Here is a 21,547-nt window from a genome sequence, read left to right as displayed (position 1 = left end):
TCTTGAGAAAATGAAATCTCTCAATCTTAGATTTTCTAAAGGATTGGAAACTTTAAATGAAATTATCAAAGTTCAGTGTTCTCCTCTGATAAAGACAGATCTTTGGATTGCAGGTTTCTGTGGAGTGGTTTTTGCGAGATTGAATTCGGATCATCCACAGTGTTCATCTTTTTCTGTCGACGTTTCGAGTCTAGAGCAAAACTCATCATCAGGACATGATATACAGAGAAGAGGAGAAAGAATTTGCAATAAATATGGTGAAGGATGACAGCTTGGGAGTTTAGCCGACCATTGCTCATTTAATAAATTATTAAATTTTTCATTTTGTTTAAGCTACTAATTGGATATGCCCTAGCTTTGCCGCTGTACATTGTTAGGTTTTTTATTAATTTTAATTGATTATTCTTTAAATTTTTTTTATTTATTTATTTTATTTTTTTTTTATATGAAGGATTTGAATATTGTATAATTAATTAGTTATTATATTGTATATTTAATTTGTATAGTTTTTATTTTGTTTTTTATTTTAGATGCTTATTGTTCGATTATATGTATTAGGTTTTATAAATTAGTTGTATTAGCTTAGGTTATATTGTTCAATTAACCTAGATATCTATTAATCTATGTATTGTGTAATTAAGTATTATATTGTATATTTAAGTATTATATTTAAGTATTATATTGATTAAGAATTATATTGTATATTTACTTAGTATAGTTTTTATTTTGTTTTTTATTTTAGTTGCTCATTGCTCGATTATATGCACTAGGTTTTATATGTTTGTTTTATTAGCTTAGGTTCTATAGTTCAATTAACCTAGATATGTATTTATCTACGTGTGTGTAATTATTTTAGATTTGTATTAATATTTGTATTAATTAACTTAGTTATATGATGTTTTAATTGATTTAGTTTTCTATTGTTATTATTATTACTATTAATAAAGTTTTATATTGAATAATTTGCATAAATCTATGTTGTTTTAATTAGAATAGTTTTATTTTGTTTTATTTTAGATGCTTATTGTTTGATTAACTCTGATTAATGCACTAGGTTTTATATATTTGTTTTATTAGTTTGTATTCTAATGTTTAATTAACTTGGATATATAATTCTATGTATTGTGTAATTATTTTATATTTGTATAGAGTAATTAATTCAGTTATATGATGTTTAATTAATTTGGTTTTATATTGTTTTTCAATTTTGACCATAATGTTAATTAATAAAGTTAAAACATTAGGTTTTGCATTGTTTAATTAATCTGGACTATATAGCTTAACTGACCTAGATATAAATTGAATTATTATTTAATTAGATTTCAAATATGATTATGATTAAAGATAAACCTTGGTGGCTACAGGACATCAATTCTAACGGAAGCATGAATATTAAGGATGAGAGAGGGGCAAGTTTAAGACAAGGAAATAAGGGAGGGGGAAGGGGAGTGCAGAGGGTGGGGGGAATGACTTTTTTTAAGCAGAGAGTTCCAGTTTTTACTGATGTCCCAGCCTCCATCCCTATTAAGGTTACTAGGATGTTTTATGATTTCAATAGCTTCACGAATTTTCCTCTTGAAATGGTGTTCTTCCCTAGCAACGACTTTGGTTTCTTCGAGGCATATGTGATGGTTAGTTTTACCTACATGCTCAGCTAAGGCAGAAGAGCGAGTTCTTTCCCTCCGGATGTCCGCGCTATGTTCTTTGAGTCTTATCCTAACAGACCTGCCGGTTTCTCCTATATATTGTTTACCACATGAGCAGTTTATGACATAAACACCTTTCCCTTGAAACTGATCCTGGCTGTCCTTAACAGATTTCATATTTTGTTTAATAGTTGACAGGGGTTTGAATGAAGTTTTGATGTCTTTATTCCTGAGAATTTTGGCTATCTTGTCTGTGACACCTTGAATGTATGGAAGGTAGGCGTTAGAAGTTACCGGGTTTATTGTTTTATTTATATTGCTTCCAGTCTTTGCCTTATTAATAGCTTTGAGGATGCTTTTACTGTTGTATCCTAGGTTGGCGAAAGTTCTTTTCAGGTATGTAATTTCTTCATCGGTGTGGTTATCATCTGAAATTCTACAAGCCCTAGTGAAGAGGGTCTGCAGAACCCCCATCTTTTGAGCTGGGTGGTGATGTGAGTGAGCATGGAGGTAGTTGTCGGTGTGAGCTTTCTTTCTGAACACTTTATGACCTATGGAACCATCTTTGTTTCTAATGAGAAGGATGTCAAGGAAAGGAATGCAGTTGTTCTCTTCGACTTCCATTGTAAACTTGATGTCTTCAGATATGCTATTGAGATGCTTTAAAAAGTTATTGAGTTCTTTCTCCCCATGAGGCCAGTTGACACTGGTGTCATCCACAAACCTAACCCAGAACTTGGGTTTTAAGGGGTATGACTCAAGCGCCTTGGTTTCAAATTTTTCCATGAAGAGATTGGCGACGATTGGGGAAAGAGGGGATCCCATAGCAACACCCGAAGTTTGCTCAAAGATTTCACCATGGAAGGAGAAGAAGGTTGAGCGGAGACAAATTTCAGCTAACTTTGCAGTTTGGGGGTCAGCTACTTCTTTGATCACTTGAATAGCTTCATCAAGGGGGATTTTGGTGAAGAGTTGGACTACGTCAAAGCTAACCAGCTTGTCTTCAGGATCTAATTTGGTATTTTTGATGAAATTGACAAATTGATTGGAGTCTTTAATGTAAGAGCTGGTTTTGCCCACTAGAGGGGACAAGATGCCAGCAACATACTTTGCTAGCTCATAAGTAGGAGAGCCTATAGTGTTGACTATAGGTCTTAAGGGGACATCTTTTTTGTGCACTTTAGGGGCTCCATAAATCCGGGGAGTGATTTCACTATCAGGGGTGAGGCGCTTTTTAAGTTTATCATCAAGATTGGTTTCTTTAATGGCTTTCTTCACTAGTCTAGTAATTTTAGAGATGGGGTTTTCTTCAAGCTTTTTGTAGCTCCCACTGTTATATAAGTGGTCTTTCATCTTGTTTACGTAATCCTCATGATTCATAATGACAGTGGCGCCACCCTTGTCTGCTTTTAGAATGACAATGTCTTTGTTATTTCTTAGACTCCTTATGGCTTTGAGCTGCTCGGGGTTTAGGTTTCTCTTGGGTGGTTTAGCTTTTCTAAGGATGACTGCGCATTCTTGCCTAACTAGCTCTTTGTCTTCATTGCTGAGAGTCTTAATTCCATCCTCTAGGCTGCATATAATTTCTTCATTAGGAATTCTACTGGGGGCTAGGGCGAAATTCAGACCTTTGTTAAGGACCTCGGCTTCTGCCTTTTTTAGCTCATATGAAGAGATATTAACCACTTTTTTGTTTCTGGATTTCTTATCAATGTTTTCCAACCTGCTGTTGGTTTTTGTATTATGGATTTCTGCAAGGTTATTGTTCTTGTTGTGAACAGTTTTCATGAGCTCCGCCGCTGTTGAGGTTGAATCGATGCTCCAGGGGGTTTCGGTGTCCGGGTTGCCTTTATCAAAGAGAGCTAATGTCTGAGGAACGCTCTGAGCAGTCATGTCATTTTCTGTGATTGAGGTTCCGTCATTTAATGTTCCAGCTTCAGTGTGAGCGATGTCATTTCTTCCGATTGATGCTTCGGTTTCGGTGCTGCTTATCTCCGCGAATGATGTTATCAAAGGATTGCGCAGCGCAGTAGGCCTGTTTCCTACGTTAGTTTCAGAAGCTTCTCAATCACAGAAGCCGTCAACCTCCACCAAAACCTATCTTGATGTAGCAAAGACCAGTGAACAGTATGAGAATCATCACCAAAGGCATAAAGCAAATCACCAGGTAAATCAGACTCAATTTACTCCAAGGATGAATAGAAGCCACAACCAACCTCAGGTAAATCATACTCAATTTTCTCCAAAGATGAATATCAATAGAAACTACAATCACTAGGTCAATAGATTCGATAGTCGCAGGAACTTCTTTAATGGGAAATGTTTTTCATGTCATAATTTTGGACACAAAGTTGCTCAATGTGTTGCTTACAAAACCATCATGACTAAAGAAGCACGAAATCAAAGGAATGTAACAAGGATCAAGAAAAGTTCCTATAATAACTTTTCTCTTCTTGAAAATGAAATAGAATGCTCAATCTATAACAACTTTGGTCATGAAGAATCTGAATGCGGGAGAAAATTTTGGAAAACATCTCAAAAGGAGCAAACTCCATTAAATCCCAAGATATGGAGAAGGAAATAATCTCAAACAGAAAGATGTGGTATAGCCTTGTATGCAAAAGGACAAGAAAATCAGTGGTACATCGATAGTTGATGCTCAAAACACATGACAGGTGACAAAGAAAAACTTCACTCATATAATGCCTTTGAAAAGGAAAAGAAAGTCTCATTTGGAAATGACACTCCTGCTATCATAAAAGGCAAAGGCTTTGTTTTCTTGAAAGAAAAGGTTAAAGCTGGAAATGTTATGTATGTAGATGGTTTAAAGCATAACTTGTTGAGTGTTATTCAAATGTGTGATCAAGGAAATGAAGTGGTGTTGTGATCAAACGGATGTGTTGTTTGTGAGCTTGATACAGGAGAGACCGTGATCAAAGGTACACGAACTCCAAACAACTTATACATACTCAAGGGATGACAACAACAGTGTTATCTAAGCAAAAATGATGAAAACTGGCTGTGGCATAGAAGATTGGGACATCTACGCTTTTCTAAAATAAGAAAAGCATGTAGATTCAAGGTTGTTCGTGATTTTCCAGATATCAGCATCCCAGAAAATACAATATGCAAACCATGTCAAATCGGAAAGAAAACCAGAGTTCACTTCATGGAAAAGGAAGGGTCAGTTAGTAAGCCTCTTGAACTTGTCCATACTGATTTATGTGGACCATCAAGGAAAAAGTCACCTCGTGGAGAAGAATACTTTATTTTGTTCATTGATAATTTTTCCAGAGTGTGTTGGATAGGTCTTCTAAACCATAAAGATGAAGCTTTTGAAAAGTTCCAAGCCTTCAAAGCTTTGGTTGAAAATGAATCAGATCGAAAAATCAAATGCCTCAGATCTGATCGAGGAGGGGAATTTACCTCGGATAAATTCTTTGACTTTTGTGAACAACATGGAATAAAAAGGAAATTCTCCACTGCAAGGACTCCTCAGCAAAATGGTGTGGTTGAAAGAATGAACAGAACAATTCAACAAATGGCTCGAGCTATGCTAGATGAATCTAGAACTCCTGCAACCTTCTGGGGTGAAGCTGCATTCATTGCCGTAACTATTCTCAACTAAGCAAATGTTCGAGTAAACAGCACTCAAACTCCACATGAAATTTGGTATGGTAAGACTCCTACTGTAAAATACTTTAAAGTTTTTGGAAGCAAATGTTATATCAAAAGGACTAATGAAAAACTTGGTAAGTTTGAACCCAGAGCAGATGAAGGTATTCTTCTTGGTTATTCTTCCAAAAGTAAAGGATATAAATGTTATAATAAAAGACTTGGAAAATTTGTTGAAAGCATTGATGTTGTAGTTGATGAAGCATGCAAAAATCCAAAACATATAGAATCAACAGAAGATTATGACAATGAAGAAGATGGGGATTATTTTCCCACATCAAATCAAAATCATATTGAAGAAGAAACCAATGAAGCACCAGAAGAGGAGATAATGGTAGAAGAAAAGACTTCGTCCAGGTATGTTCAGAAAAATCATCCAAAAACTAAAATTTTAGGGGAAAAAGAGGCAGGTGTATAGACAAGAATAACTATTATAGGGACCTCAAGCTATCTAGCATTACTATCCTCCACCAAACCTCAAAATGTAAAAGAAGCATGCAAAGATGAATGTTGGGTCAAGGCCATGGATGAAGAACTTGAGAAAATTGAAAAAATTGATACTTGGGAATTAGTTCCTAGACCTCAAAAATATTATAGGAACTAAATGGATATTCAAAAACAAGTTGAATGAAAATGGAGAAGTCACTAGAAACAAGGCCAGACTTGTTTGTAAAGGGTATGCTCAACAAAAAGGTATAGATTTTGAAGAAACTTTTGCACTTGTTTCCAGACTTGAAGCCATAAGGATTTTTCTTGCTCTTTCTAGCTTTCAGAAATTCAAAGTGTACCAAATGGATGTAAAATCAGCCTTCCTGGATGGAGATTTAGAAGAAGAAGTTTATATTGAATAGCCAAAAGGATTCATTCTTGGAAATGATGCAAAACTTGTATGCAGACTCAAAAAGGCCCTCTATGGTCTGAAATAGGCTCCAAGGGCCTGGTATTACCGCCTTGACAAATATCTACACCAACAAGGTTTTACAAAAGGTTCAGCATATAGTAATCTATATACAAAGATTGAAACTGATAAATTGCTAATTATTATTGTTTATGTTGATGACATCATTTTTGGTAGCAATGAAGAATCCATGAGTCAGAATTTTGCTTCAGTAATGCAGCAAGAATTTGAAATGTCCTTGCTTGGTGAACTTACATATTTTCTTGGTCTACAAGTTCAACAAAATAAAGATGGTATTTTTCTTTCACAAACCAAATATCTCAAATAGATCTTGAAAAGGTATGGAATGGAAGATTCTAAACCTGTATGTACCCCAATTCTAACAGGATGTAGTCTCAGCTCAAATGATGAATCAGCAGTAGTACATCAACAAACTTACAAATCCATGATTAGCAGTCTACTTTATCTAATAGGTACCCGACTTGACATCATGCATGCAGTAGGAATAGTTGGAATATTCCAAGAAAATCCAAAGGAATCACACTTTCAAGTAGTCAAAATAATTTTCAGATATCTTCAAGGAACTCAGGACTTTGGTTTATGGTATCTTAGAGATGCAGATCTTACTCTTCATGCATATACAGATGCAGATTGGGCAGGAAGTGTTGATGACAGAAAAAGCACTAGTGGTGGTGCATTCTATATGGATTCCAGGTTAGTGTCTTGGTTCAACAAGAAACAAAGTTCAATTGCTTTATCTACAGCTGAAGCAGAATATGTGGCTGCTGCACACAACTACTTTGGATGATGCAAACCTTGCAAGACATTCAAATCACATATACTCCACCCATCTCCATTCTATGTTATAATACAAGTGCCATTAGTATTTCAAATAATCCAGTCATGCACTCCAAGAACAAGCACATACCCATCAAATACCATTTTCTACGTGAACAAGTGCTTGAACAAAAGGTCAAATTGGAGTATGTTCCCTCTAAAGAACAGGTTGCTGATATATTCACTAAACCAGTACCCAGAGAAACATCTGAATATCTTAGACAAAAGCTGGGAGTAATTGCTGCATCATCCTATTGTTAAATCTAATTTTTCAGAGAAAGGTTATTATACGCATGTTTCATGAAGTTTAGTCACGTACACACGCGGGTTTCTGTGAGTCAAGGAGCGTATATGTTTTTCAGACAAGAAAAACGGTGGGGCAGGCTCTGATATGGGTGCTCTATCTGATGTTGATGATTACAGTCTATTGATATGATTTTTTCATTAATTTTTATCTTACTGACAAAGATGCCTTGATCATTAACTTGTTAACAATGCACAGGTAGCACAGGTTCAAGGGGAGAATTAGCCTTCACTCACATTCTGCATTGTGGCATTATGGTTGTTGAGTCCAACTATGGCTTTAGATATTTATACCTTTTGTTTCTCAAGTCATGTAAAAGTCTAGGGTGTGATATGTCTTCTCATACATTTGAATGAGTCCTATTAGACAAATGATGTAATTTGTATCCCCATTTTGCATGAGATGGATGATGTAATTATATTTATGTCATGTATAAACAATTGGTATATCCCCACTTGGTTGGGTGGATGATTCAAATTTGGTATATCCCCACTAGGTTGGGAGATGAATGTATGTATGAGTCATTGGTGATAGGAAGGTCATACTCACATAGTTGCGTTATAGAGTCATGTTATTCTTTTGGAGAATATTTTTGCAGACTCTGCTTGTGCTCAAAGGGATCATGGAGGGTTTCAGTGCATCTCAGCATGTACAAAGGGGAGCTCAATCAAACAATTCAGCATGTACTCAGGGGGAGCATGAACAGCATAGGGGAGAGAATATCTTGGTCCGCCCTTTTCCCTTGATGTCAAAGGGGGAGAGTGTCTTGGTGTTGTTGTTGCCATAAAGTCCAAAGGGGGAGATTGTTGGCATTATGATACAGGTGTTGTCCTTGATGGTAACTCACTCAGATGAAAGTTCACAGTATAGCAGGTCAACAGCAAAGGATTACAGAGCAGACTCCAAATAATGAAGAAAGAGAGGTATACGTTGGTTCACTTTGTCCAAGGCGCATATACACATGGTTTAATAGAACAAAAGTAGCGTATAATGTATACATGCACTTTCACAGGAGGAAAAGCGTGTACATGTTGGAAAACCAAGTTTTTGGTCCAAGGTATTTGATCCAAGGTATTTTGGTCCAAGGTAATTGGTCTGAGGCATTTGGTCCAAGGTATTGACCTTAGGTATTTGGTCCAAGGTATTGGTCCTAAGTGGTTTTGGTCCAAGGTATTGAGAAAGGCCTAAGAGTATATAAGGAGGAGAAGATCATTAGGCCATGGTGTGCAAGCAATGAGATTCTAAGGAATACTTCTATCTGAAGTATATATTATGTTGCAGGGTTATGTTTGGGACTAGATCTGAAATTTTCATGTGCACCTTGAGTTCAATATTAGATCAGGAATCATGAGACTTGAAATGACTTATTCTTGAATGATCTGATATTGGTTGAGACCAGATCTGATGTTTTGTGCATGTTCTACTTGTTATCTATCATGATCTGGGTTTTTCTAAATTCTAAAATTGTAGCAAAGTTCTGAGTCAAAATTTGCAAATCTATACACAGGTTCGTCTCATCCAAAGCACATGTACACACAGGTTCGACTCTTTCAAGTAGCATATACAAAAAGAAAAACTTATGTTCATATCTGACTGATCTATCTAATCAAATTCTGTTGTTTTACTGTTGTTTGTCAATGAAGTCCTCTTAGATCTGAACGTAGAACTGTTGTATAAGGAAATTGAGTCTGATTGATTGATTGATTGAGAAGGAAGGGTGATCCTTGCTGCTATCTGTTTTGAACTCTGTAATATGACAGTAGATCTTCAGAATGTCATTGATTGGTACATTTTGTGGTTCAAAAGTTTATGATTCAATATCTTTATGTTGGATATGGAGCCTGATTATCTTCTGTATTCAAAGGTATTGCCACATTGGACCCCAGTTCGAAATGGGGCAGCAACACCGCCCGTAAAATATTCACTGTAGGGGGGGTCCAAGGGGAGCGGCTGCGACCTTTGGGGAGCCCCCCCTTGGTGGGGGGTTTCAGGGGCAGCACCCCCGAAGCTAAGAATAGATGTAAAATTGCCTTGTAAAAGTATAGTAATTTCTAGTCAATCTGGGTTGTTCATTAGGCGAAGATCTGACGATAGAAGTTATGTTTAATTTAGGGTTTTTTGCCCTAGAAGGCAACCCCTCACTATATGTGAGGGAATTGTATTGCGTCTATGAAGATCTATATTCTGAGTGAGAAAGAGAGAGGAGATTAAGAGCGAAGAGGGTGTTACAGCAGATCTGTTGTAGGTTGTATCTCTTCAGTTTGCTGGATAATATAAAAGGAAGGACTGGTTGTTTCTCCATGGACGTAGCCCAAACTGGGTGAACCATGTATATCTGTGTCTCTCTTGTTTTATGAGTTTTCTGTGTTTATATTTCTACAATATTTTATGTGTTCCATTGCTCCGTAATATATAATTTTCTAACACTTTAGAGATATACGCAGGTTGAGTTAAAGGAAGTAGCGTATACACGCAGGTTGGGTTCAACCAAGTAGCGTATACACTCTAATGCATGATTTTTGAGGTTACAGCTGGTTCTGGATGATGATGTAGGGTTCTGGGTTCAGCACAGTGTTCTGGTGTTAGTGATCTGATTGTTCAGATTAACTGAATATTGGTTGATGCAGTTTAAGTTTAAAAGACTTTGATGGGTCTAGTGTGAAAATTTGATGAAACATGGCCTTCAGCTTGTGGTGTTGTGATCCAGGAGTATCCAATCTGAAAATTCATGAAACTAGGTCCCTAGTGGAAGAGTGGAGTTTTCTGTAGGTTGGCACCTACGTAGTAGTAAACGTATTGGCTAGTACACGAGCTAGGGGGTTGTAGCTCCCTTCCAGTAGAAGCTGGAAAATGAGAGAAGGTTGTAACCTTCTGCAGGTAGAATCCTACGTACTGGTATGAGTCTGCACGAGTACAAGATTGTAAACAGATTTTCTCATTATTAAAAGAAGACAGAGACGACAGCAGCAGGTGGTTTTTACCACATTGGGTTTCCACCTTAAATCTTGGTGTTCATGTGTGTTGCTTATGTGTGATGCTTTATTTTGCTTTTACTACACTGTCTAATAAATCTTTGATATCATGGTTTAAGCTCAACACATGATAAACTGTCTAAATCACAAGTTCACTACATATATGCTGGTTTCTTTAGGCACAGTCGCGTGTACATGCTAGTTCACTTCACTGAAGTAGCGTATATAAATCTATTTGGGAAATAAAATCATTGATCTAATAATACTAATTCACCCCCCTCTCAGTATTATTTCCAACAAGGAGTGAGGGATTGGGGCCTGCAACTGTGTAATGTGAAGTTCTAGAGGCCTGAGAAGCATGATTGTGCAATTGAGGTTCACACATTGTCTCTTGTAGAAACACAACATATGGATTATGGACAAAGAAAAGTCATATAAGGGAATTTTTATTAAGGTCCCCCCCCCCCACACCAATCCCCACAGTTTTAGGGATATAATGTTCTTGGTCCAGGGTGCTCCACTCTGAGGACCCTAAAATAAGGATGGGAGTAAGAAACAGAGGCCTGAACATACATATTCATTTTTCCTTGTGCCCCTCATCCTACTCTGATATTTGGAGATATGAAAAATCTCCTCTTATGCATTTACTTCCACATGGGATAATTTGAATCCATTAGCCTTGGACCTAAACCTCTTCCCTTCTAATGAAGAAAGAAAATTCATGAAAGGACCTTTCTTAAGAAGAAAATAATCGTTTAAATTTTCATTTTCCAATTGTTTTTCATTGTGTAAGTTTAGCCTTGCTTTAAGAGTTTTGAAGATCCTATTATTGTTAATGTAGAATGCATCTTCTTGACTTTCTTCATTTCTATCTATCATCAACACCAAAGAATATATAACTCCTGATAGCTCCCCTAAATTTGAAGTCAGATAATCCTTAAGGATCCTCGAATCATCTTTCCCCACTAACTTCTCCTATTTCAAACCTTCCCGAGCTAATATCCCAACATCACTACTTTTGAACCATTGTCGGTACTTCAAAGGATCTCTAAACTAAGTCTTCAAATAACACTTCTGAGGTTTGCTTATTAGAGGGAAAATTAGGTTTTGAGAATCTGATTCCTAAACTGAATTTTTCCTGCTAGTTCATTCTTCCAATAAAGTAATAGATTTGTCCTCTTTGGGTAGCTCAATTGGAAATGGCCATGGAAATGAAGTCTCACCAAACCAGAAGTCTTGGATTCAAATCTTGTGTTATCCCCCCAATCGAGGTGAGAAGTTGGACATGATGAAGATGTAGTCCTACCAAACTTACAAAAAAAAAATCATTTTCTACATAATATGAAAAAACTATTTCCTTCTACTTCTTTAGTGGAAGATTTTTTTTTTTTTCATGCAGCCCACCTTCTTCAATATTAGAATTAAATAAACATTTTTTTTCATTATTTCTAAATTTAAAATATTCTCACCACATGTTTCAAGATGGATATAATACTTAAAGAAGTTAAAATTACATCATTTGATTTATTTAAAATTTGATTTAGGTTTATCTCAAAATCCTCCTTTTCTATGTTTTCCCAATTTTTAAATAAGATTTTACTCCAAACTTACATTTAGTTGTAACTTTGGTGCTTCCAACCATTAACTTGAAATTTCATTTATCTTTTTGTTTCCTAATACCAAGGGTATCAAGTTAGTTGTTCCCTTCAATAACTTCTCACATATTTCCAAGGGTGACACAACACTTTCCCTTCAAATATCTATGAATAGTTGATTCTCGTACCAAGGGCAGCAAGTTATTTTTCCCTTCAATAAATTTTCATGCAGTTCTAAGGATGTCACAACATTTTCCTTTCAAATATTTGTGACCAATTAATGGTAAGATAGGTACGAAAATGGAGGCAAAGTTTAACTCCAAGTTCACCCTTTTTTGTGAAACTAATGGTGACTAAGTATTAAGGTGTCCACTTTAATGCAAGTCCCTCAATAAAACTTCATGAGTGACCGAATCAGTGGTTCAACCCGCATGACATCATACAATTTCAGGGTGAAAATTCCTAGCACCTTCTAACCTAAGTCACGGCTAGATTGCTAGTGAGTGGGATCAAGGACATTGTCCGACCCCTACAAGGAAAATTCAATCTACTCCATCTCTCATGTGTGAGTTGTTTGGAAAGAACATAACTTGTGTCTGCATCCACTAACATGTCATGAGTGTTCTAAACACAATTCATTATAATAATTCAAATTTGACATTAATAATACTCAATAACCAAACCATAATCATTTCCCAATTATGCACCATGCACCATCATGTTCTCTTGCCACACTAATACAATCATATATAGCAATTGTTCATATTGATTCATCATCATAAATTTTTCATGACAAGTTTTTATTATCCACTCTATCAACCACTAATAACAAAATCATCAACATAATCTAGACTAATAATTAACATAATCTAAAATAACAATTAGAAATACATAACAAAAGTCATTATCAAATAAAATAATAATTTGATCATAAGTGTCAATCTCATAAATTAATGTAAAATTGAAATTGTCTATATCAAAATCAAGATAAAACAAGGCACTACGCTTAATAATATCATTAAAAATTCTTATTATCAATACAACATCCAACAAACTATAAAATGTATAGAAATAAAGAAAAGAAAAAAAATCGCATCTCAAACTCTCTTTTTATAGTAATTATGACTTAGGTAACATGTGTCTCATTCATACAAAATTACAATTTACTAGTTGTTAAAATTTTACACTATTAAAATTATTATTATTTAGGTTTACATTTAATATTTACATGTGTTATGTACATATAATTATCAATATAAAAAAATTATTCATCTATTTTTTACTCATAATTTTATTTATAATTATCCTTTATATTTTCTTCACATTTTTATTTTTATTTTTATTTCATATAAATAATTACTTGTCTAATTAATTTTAATTTTATGAGAAAAGTTTTTCAGCGTAATTACTTATATATTTATTTCCAAATTCAAATTGATTTAAATTTCTATTAAATAACTAATTAATTTAAATAAATTTTATACACAATTTTTTAACTTAGGAATCTTTTTAATACAAGATTGTTTCTAGTCCAAATTAATCTATTATTTTTTTTAAATTAAAAATATACTATAATATTATTATTTTTCTTAATTTTTTCTTATAAAATAAAATCAATTTTATATTCTCAAATAAAATACATAATTAATATTTTTTTTAAAATAAAATCAATTTTATATTCTCAAATAAAATACATAATTAATATTTTTTTAAGTCCTTTCAATTTACTTTATAATTTAATTTTATGATATATTTGATTAATTATACTAAAAATTCCAAATACTTCATGTCCTTCCAGATTTATTATCATAATTCCACGGGTATGATGTGTGCATATCATTGAAAAACCTAACTTTGTTGAAAGGGAAATTATACAACTACCGAGACATTGTTAATTCTCATTATTATGTTTATTTGATAAAATTATGGTTGATAAGGAATTTATATTATTGTATGTTATTCAAAATGTTTATAAGTGACTAAATCTATAATCAATTTTTACAAAAATGTGCAATTTCAGGATAAAAAGTATTTAACAATTTTTAAACCAGTAAAAATGATAGGCTTTTGGCAATACTTATATATATCTTTATATAACCCCATTACCCATGTATGAATGATGAGCAAACATATTTCACACATTTTCATTTACCACATTAATTCATCAATATTTTCTTTATTTCATATCAATTTATAAAAAATATTCACAAAATTATTATTATTATTATTGTGTATATAAAATCCAATTGTGAAAATCTGCATCAATACACTCTTATAATTTCCTATCACAATTAAAAATATATATATTAATAATAATTGAAATTTAATAGTTCTACATCTCATCCTAAAATTGTCAAAATGATAACATTTTAATCATTTAGATTATCTATATTATCTAAGTATTACATAAATATTACACCATCAATTCGTCATCTAATATATTAATCTATATAACAAAATGTAGGACTTCATTAACGTAATAACAAACATCATAATTAAATCATGATCATTTAAATAAGCCTACTATCTAAATATTACATAAATATTTTTTTATTTTTTTAATATTAATGAATTAATAAATTTTAAAAAAAATAGCATTATAATTTTAATTTTTTCTAATATTCATGAATTAACTTGTAAAAATTAATATTATTGGAAATATTGGCGAAAAAAATTATTCTTTAATATTCGTGACTGAACAACCTATAAAACAATTAATATTCATGACTGAACGACTTATAAATCAATTTATATTATTATAAATAATGTAAAATTAATGTTAAGAAACCACAACTATTACATATACTATATTGAAAAAATTGTACTCCATTATGTGATATAATGAATGGTTGATCATATGATTAGAGTGAACTTAACTTCATGTAATTACAACTATTATATATCGTATTTTAAAATTATTATATTTTATTATACGAAATATTATATAATTGATTATATGGATATTTATTTATAATATGAATAATTATATAGGTTGTTATATAGTGGACAATGTTATATATTAATATACATTTATTTTATTTTTTGATTTATTAAGGTTGATAAGAATCAAATTTCTTAATATTTTATTAAATTTTGAGTTTTTTTTGTATTTTAAATTATTTGATTCTTTTGGGTGCTTGGTAGATCTAGAGATAAGATGGATCCATATTGATTTATATATCATAAATACTTATTGTTTTTTTACATTGAGAAAATTTAACTCAGGGAAAAATGCCTTTAAGTATGATATCAATTTACTTAATGTATATATATGAAATATCAACTAACTTTTACTTTGATAAAATTTATCTCACATCAAATTAATTATTTCACCAACATTTTACATGTAATAAGAATTGGCATTTTAGCTTTGTGAGTATTCCAATTTCATGCAAATATTTTTATGGTAATAAGAGTTGACTTTCAATTTCAAGTTTTTGTGCATTGTCTTATAAAAAAATCATTACAAAATAAATCTAATCTAATATTTTCTCTTTGATTCCCTAAGAGGGATCAAAGTAAAGGAGAATGAGGAATGAAGTTTTATAGCCAAGTGAGTTTGTTGTCCCATTGTGAAGTGAGGCAGAATTTACAAACAAATAATCTTATTTCATTGCTATAGGTTATAGATTATATAGTTTAAGAATTTTTGAAGAACAAACATACCTTAATTGAAGTTTTTAGCAGAGATACTCCTTGGCTAAACGAACCTTATACTCTTTTTTTATTTCTTGAATTTTGTCCACACTTAATTTCTTTTCGCGATTGATAATATTATTGTATATGTGTGTGCTTATTGTTAGAAAAATTAATTGAGCTAACATATTCAATACTATTCTTTATTTTTTATTAATTAGACTACATATATTTAAAAAAAAAAATTAATGTAATGTTACTTGACATCTCCCTCATATAGTGGGTTGTCGAGCATCTCTCAGTGCAATAAATCTTCTTATTTTGATTGTTTTAGTAATGTGATTGATTTTATTATTGGAATTGTTGTAATTATATATGAAGAAAAATTGCAATTTAATTTATTCATAGGAGAAATTACTAGGATGAGAAAGACAAATTGTAATTGCATTCTCAACTATATAAAACAAATATATCACAACCGCGAATGTAAGTAAGGAAATTATATGGTTATAGAGATTGTGTTCAATTATTAAGTGTGTACATTAAGTTGTAAAGATAGATTGTGATAGTCAAAGTTTAATCTTTTGGCTAAGAACCTTGCTTGTTATTCTAAAATGAAGTATATCAATGTTTCATACCACTTTATGAGAGAGATAGCTGAAGACAAGAAAGTGTTGTTGGTGAGTGGTGACAGTTTAGATAATGTTGTAAAATCATTGAGAAAGTTTATTATGTAGTTCCCCCCTCTGGTTGACTGACTTTGATATTATTCTAGCCTGTATATATCCTTATGGAACATATATTATTCTTTGAGGACATCCTATCGAGGATCCAGTTATTTTTACTATTATCATCAGTGGATATGATGATGATTGTAGTGTACCAAATTGATGTTATTATTGATTTTGATGTATATGGTTGATGATTATGTGTAATTGTGATGATGGATTCATTATATGACTATTGATATATGTGGTGAGTTTGGTGGAAATGGAGGATCTTTGAGTGGGAAACTCTTGAGCTTGAGTTATCTTCTCCACTTGATAGTATTTTTCTTCTTTTGTGCAACCCTATTATAGCTTGGGGGTTCGCGAGGAGTAAGAGTACCCAAGGAAATATTGGGAGGTCAACCAGGGAGTTGGCAATGTTTGGTCAAGAGGTGGAAATTCCTTGTGTGCACAAGGACTACATAAAGAGAGAATGAGGAATAAATAGATCTGAGTTTCAAGTTCAATTCCATTGGTTCACGGTATTTATCGGATTTATAAATTTTTCTATGTGTATTATAGGTTGTAAGAGTTATTTGATTAAAGAGTTTTTAAATAGTATTTCGTAGTTTCAAAATCCTTGGTTGATGGTATATGTATCTTGATTATTTATGTGTATAATCCTTTATGTTCGTTATCATCATTAAATATATGAATTAATTTAAAAAGAGTATCTACTACTTTTTTTCTTTTTTTTTTTACAAGAATGGTTATAGGATTTCATTAACTGCTTGGCTAAAGGCCACCCATTCGGTTACAAAAGGAGGAGAAATTTTCAGCATGCCTTTCTACCAAGAGGGAAATGGTGCCTGCTCTTATCAGCTTCCTCTTTTTACAATTGTTAAAGTGCACTTTTGTTGCTAATTGTCCGAGCTGAAAGATACAAACGAACTGATGTAAAAGAAAGCAGTAAAACATGGCTCTTTACGGGATAGGTGCCCACAGAATTTCCTTATTTTTTAGAATAGTTCTAGCCTCTAAGTGTACTGCCTTGTTTGCCTCAATGTCTGCTGCTTTGTTATTTGTTCTCAATACATGAAAATAATTCAGATGTAGGGACTTTGACCTGCCTTTTATCCTTGTAATTAATCTTGCTAGCTGCAGATCTGCTAGGTTGGAGTTGGTCGCCACTGCTCTTATGATTACTTGGGAGTCTCCAAAGACATTTGCCTCCCGAATTCCCAGCTCTTTGAGGAAGTTTTCACCTTGGAAGAGGGCCAACGCCTCGACTTGTATGCTAGAGGAATGGCCTAATCCCCAAGCAAAATTGTGTGGAGATGTGTTGTCTGGCATATTAATGTGTCCACCAGCACCGAACTTTCCTGGATTTCCTTTTGCTACCCCATCAAAGAATAGGGAGGGAATTGGTTGCTTGGACAGCCATTCCTGAAAATCTTCTTCATTTTTCCTAATTTTCCAATCTTCGAGAATCGGAGGAGAGCTTCTTGTCCTGTGAAAATTAAGCTTAAGGACAGATCCCAGGTCTGTGTCTTGCTGGCTGAGATTTGAGTCATCTCCTTTGTCTTCTAGCCACTCGGTTAGCTGGAATTTCACTGAGTTGACTACTATTCTATGGTCCTAATCCTTGCTCCGGAATATCCTCCTGTTCCTTTCCAACCAAACATGCCAACTGATGAATTTTGGCAGTGCACTCCAAGTTGTCCTGACCGTTTTGTTTTTTGGTTGTGCGCCTGGATATCTAGCCATCCGGCCTGCAAACAAATCCTGAACAGAAGTAGGAAAAATGAAATCATAATTCCAAGGATCCAACAACTCCTACCAAATAGAGATTGTAAATTTGCATTTGATCATGAGGTGGAGGGCAGTTTCTGAGTTCTCCTTGCAAAGAATGCATCTGGAAGGCCCATCGATGCCTCTTTTTTGGAGTCTATCCTCAGTGAGGATTTTTTGGTGGCAGAGAATCCAACAGAAATGATCTATTTTAGAAATTGAGGGGAAATTCCATATGCCTACCCAAGGGGCAGGGTTGGGAGGCACATGGGGACGTTCAAGACACTTAGAGTATCCCTGAGAGACTATATATCCTACCCGATTTTTTCCCCAACCTCTCACGTCCTGCTTGCACGCGTGGATAGGGGCCAGCCCGTGTAAGACGTTGCTGAGCGATGCCAACTCAGGTTGCAAGGCAATGGGCACAAGGAGGTGTTTCCAACCCACCCAGGTATCCTCCGTCCACATCAATAGGTCCCACAGGGTGTGGACGTTTGTTGCAGCTAGCCAGTTCTTTAGCTCTGTAAAATCTCTCAATTCCTCCAGCGAAGGTCGATCCAGAATTCTATTACTCCACAGCTGAATACATTTGCCATTTCCAGGAATCCAGTGAGAGTAGTTTTTATCATTGGGCCAATTCTGTTAATGAACGTGCTGAAAGGAGTTCTGAGTTGGTTTTTAGGTTGATCCAAACATCTGAGCCTCGTTCCTCTGAAATATTTTCTCCACAATGCAATCTGTGCTTAATTTGGATTAGGAGCAATGATTTTCCAAATTAATCTGGCTCCCACGGCTAGATTTTGAGCTCTGAGGTCTTTAAAATTCAATCCCCCTTCAAAAATTGGTTTGGTGACTATATCCCAATTGATTAGGGAAAATATCTTGTCATTTTGTTTGCCTCCTTTCCAGAAGAATTGCCTAATTAGTTCCTCCATCTTTTTTATGATTCCCACAAGTGCCAGGAGGACAGAGAATTTGAAAATCGGAAGACTGTTGAGAACTGCCTTGATGAGCACTACTTTGCCTGCGATGTTGAGCCAAGAGGATCCCCAGGCTTGCATCTTTGCTTTGAATTTGTCTACCTGAGGTGACCAGTCTTTTCTTGATGCCCTCTTGTTGAAGATTGGCAGACCAAGATATTTGAATGAGGACCAAGTAGTGGAGGCTGCAAATCCAAGGCATCTGGCTATGGAGTTTGCAGTTGAAGCAGGGATGTTCCAACAGTATATCTGACATTTACCCTTGTTTAACACGCTACCTGAGACCTTACAAAAGTCGTCCAGAACTACTTTGAATTTAATAGCTGAATGTGGTGTAGCAGCTCCCAGCAGTAGAGTATCATCGGCAAAGAGGGCATGATTGATGTGTTTCACCCCTCTTGCAATGCACAGGCCAGCAATGTCATGTTCTTGCTGCTTTTTATTCAAATAGAAACTAAGAATAGAAGCCTGAATGATGAATAGGAGAGGTGAAAGGGGACACCCCTGCCTCAGCCCTCTAGAGGCTTTGAAGAATTCAGCGGCCCTTCCATTCACCAAAGGGGCAATCCAAGGCTCCGATATGCAAGCTTTTATCCACTTTATGAGGCTTTGCCCGAATCCCAATTTATACATTACATCAAACAAAAACCTATGTCTAACATGGTCAAAGGCATTAGCTAGATCTAATTTAATAACCATACCTTTTTCCTTTCGGCGTTGGCTGGAATGGATTGCCTCTTGCACCAGCATGAAGTTGTCCACCAGCTGCCTGCCCTGAATGAATCCACCTTGATTTTCAGGAATGATTTTAGGGAGAAATCTTTTCAGCATGTTTTCTATCACTTTGGTGATAACTTTGTACCCAATATTACATAATGAAAATGGACGAAATCTATTGAAAGAGTTTGCACCTTTTTCCTTGGGGATGAGGGCGAGAAATGTCAAATTTGTGCAGCCCCCAATCTTCTGACAGTCCTGGGATTTCTGAATCATTTTGAGGAATTCCTTCTCAACTATCTACCAACAGGTTTGTAAAAATCTCAGCGTGAAACCGTCTAGTCCCAGAGCTTTATCGGGATCCATTGCAAAGAGGGCCTCCTTGGTTTCCTTATGCATGATTTTTCTTTCTAGGACCTGATTCATCTTGGGAGTGATGAGGCTAAGGACAGCGTCCAGTAGGCTATCATTTTTCTTAGCTCCTATTTCTTCCCTGTATAGCTTCTCAAAATGATCTGAAGCTGCCTTTTTTATGCTTGCAAAGTCCTTCAGAATGCAGTTTTCTTCTTTTATTTCGTTGATGGAGTTTCATCCTTTCCTAGCTTGTGCTTGTTTATGAAAGAAAGAGGAGTTTTTGTCACCAGATCTGAGCCAAAGACTTCTAGACTTGATCCTCCAGTACTCCTCTTCTGCCAGGCATGCCTTATGGAAATTTTGCTGAAGCTTGGCCTCCTTTTCCAATTCCTCTTTAGTGATTTCAGTCGTTTCAAGATGGAGATGCTGGCTTTCTAGATCGATTTGAGATTTTTTCCTTTCCCCAACAGGGTTGGGCAGGGTCTTAGCCCAATTTTTTAGCATGACTTTAACTCTTCTGAGTTTTTCCTCCCACACAAAGAAGGCAGATCCCTTGACTGGGTCTTTCCAACAGTCTCTGACCTTGGCCATAAAGTCTGCCTCTTTGATCCAGAGAGAGCTAAACCTGAATGGAATAGGCCCCAGATCCTTGGGGGTCAGCAATTCCAAGCTAATAGGCTTGTGATATGATATGTTGTTGTGAAGGATGTGCGATCTAGCTTCTAATCCTAGAAGCAGGAAGGAACTTTGCACCAAAAATCTGTCCAGTCTTGCAGCTATGTGACCCGGGCCAACCCTCTTGTTTGACCACGTGTACTTGCCAGTAGTCGGTTTGATGTCTATCAGATCCCAATCCTGCATGAGATCTTCCACTGATTCTCTTGCCGGATCTCTGACAATACTGCCTCCTCTTTTTTCTGATGAGAGGAGGGTGAGGTTGAGGTCTCCGTCTATGATAATGTTCTCCAAATTTTCCAGATCTGCCAAGTTTTTGATGGAGTCCCAACATAGTTTCTTTCCACCTGCATTGTTAGGAGCATATACATTAACCAGACTAAAAGTTTCCTTAGATTCTAAGTGCTGCAATTTTAACAAAATCCAATGAGTGTTCAGGGACACAGAGATTAGAGAGAACTTATTTGGATTCCAGAGTGACCCAAGTCCTCCCGATGCTCCACAAGCAGAGGTTGCATGTGCTCCGTCTTTTTTCCAAAACTTTCTGCTTGCTTGGAGGAAGGTTGAATCCTCCAGTTTAGTCTCCTGGATGAGAAGAATGTACGGGGCTTCCAGTCTTATTAGGCTATTCATTGCTTCTTCCTATGCTTTGGAGCCCATTCCCCTACAATTCCAGGTGACTATCTTCATCATTTACTTTTGCTGTGAAGAGCTCCTTTGGAGCTCTGGGTTTGGATCCTCTTCATCTTCGGGGTTTTTC

At 35.0% G+C, this 21,547-nt stretch overlaps 1 protein-coding gene across 1 annotated transcript; it reads right to left on the bottom strand.

The window, feature by feature from the left end:
* Window positions 1-1,415: 1,415 nt before the first annotated feature.
* On the bottom strand, window positions 1,416-18,529 carry LOC149158571 (uncharacterized). The gene is made up of 2 exons (XM_089434036.1): window positions 18,397-18,529; window positions 1,416-3,688 (listed from the first exon to the last, which is right to left on the bottom strand). The coding sequence occupies exons 1-2, from the start codon at window positions 18,527-18,529 to the stop codon at window positions 1,416-1,418; spliced, it is 2,406 nt and encodes an 801-aa protein (XP_089290162.1).
* Window positions 18,530-21,547: the final 3,018 nt, after the last annotated feature.

The sequence above is a fragment of the Pinus tabuliformis genome, chromosome 5_2, assembly GCF_031772625.1.
Source record: "Pinus tabuliformis cultivar Carrire ecotype Pingquan chromosome 5_2, CPIR1, whole genome shotgun sequence".
Lineage (NCBI taxonomy): Eukaryota > Viridiplantae > Streptophyta > Pinopsida > Pinales > Pinaceae > Pinus > Pinus tabuliformis.
Note: the sequence above shows the minus strand (reverse complement) of the source record. Positions and strands in the feature narration are given on the sequence as shown.

Bases quoted from the DNA above. Each gene is read 5' to 3' on its own strand.
- LOC149158571 (XM_089434036.1), bottom strand. From the start codon at position 18,529: ATGTGGACGGAGGATACCTGGGTGGGTTGGAAACACCTCCTTGTGCCC. The intron at 3,689-18,396 runs GTTGGGGAAAAA...AAACTAACGTAG, and splicing joins GTGCAAGCAGGACGTGAGAG to GAAACAGGCCTACTGCGCTG.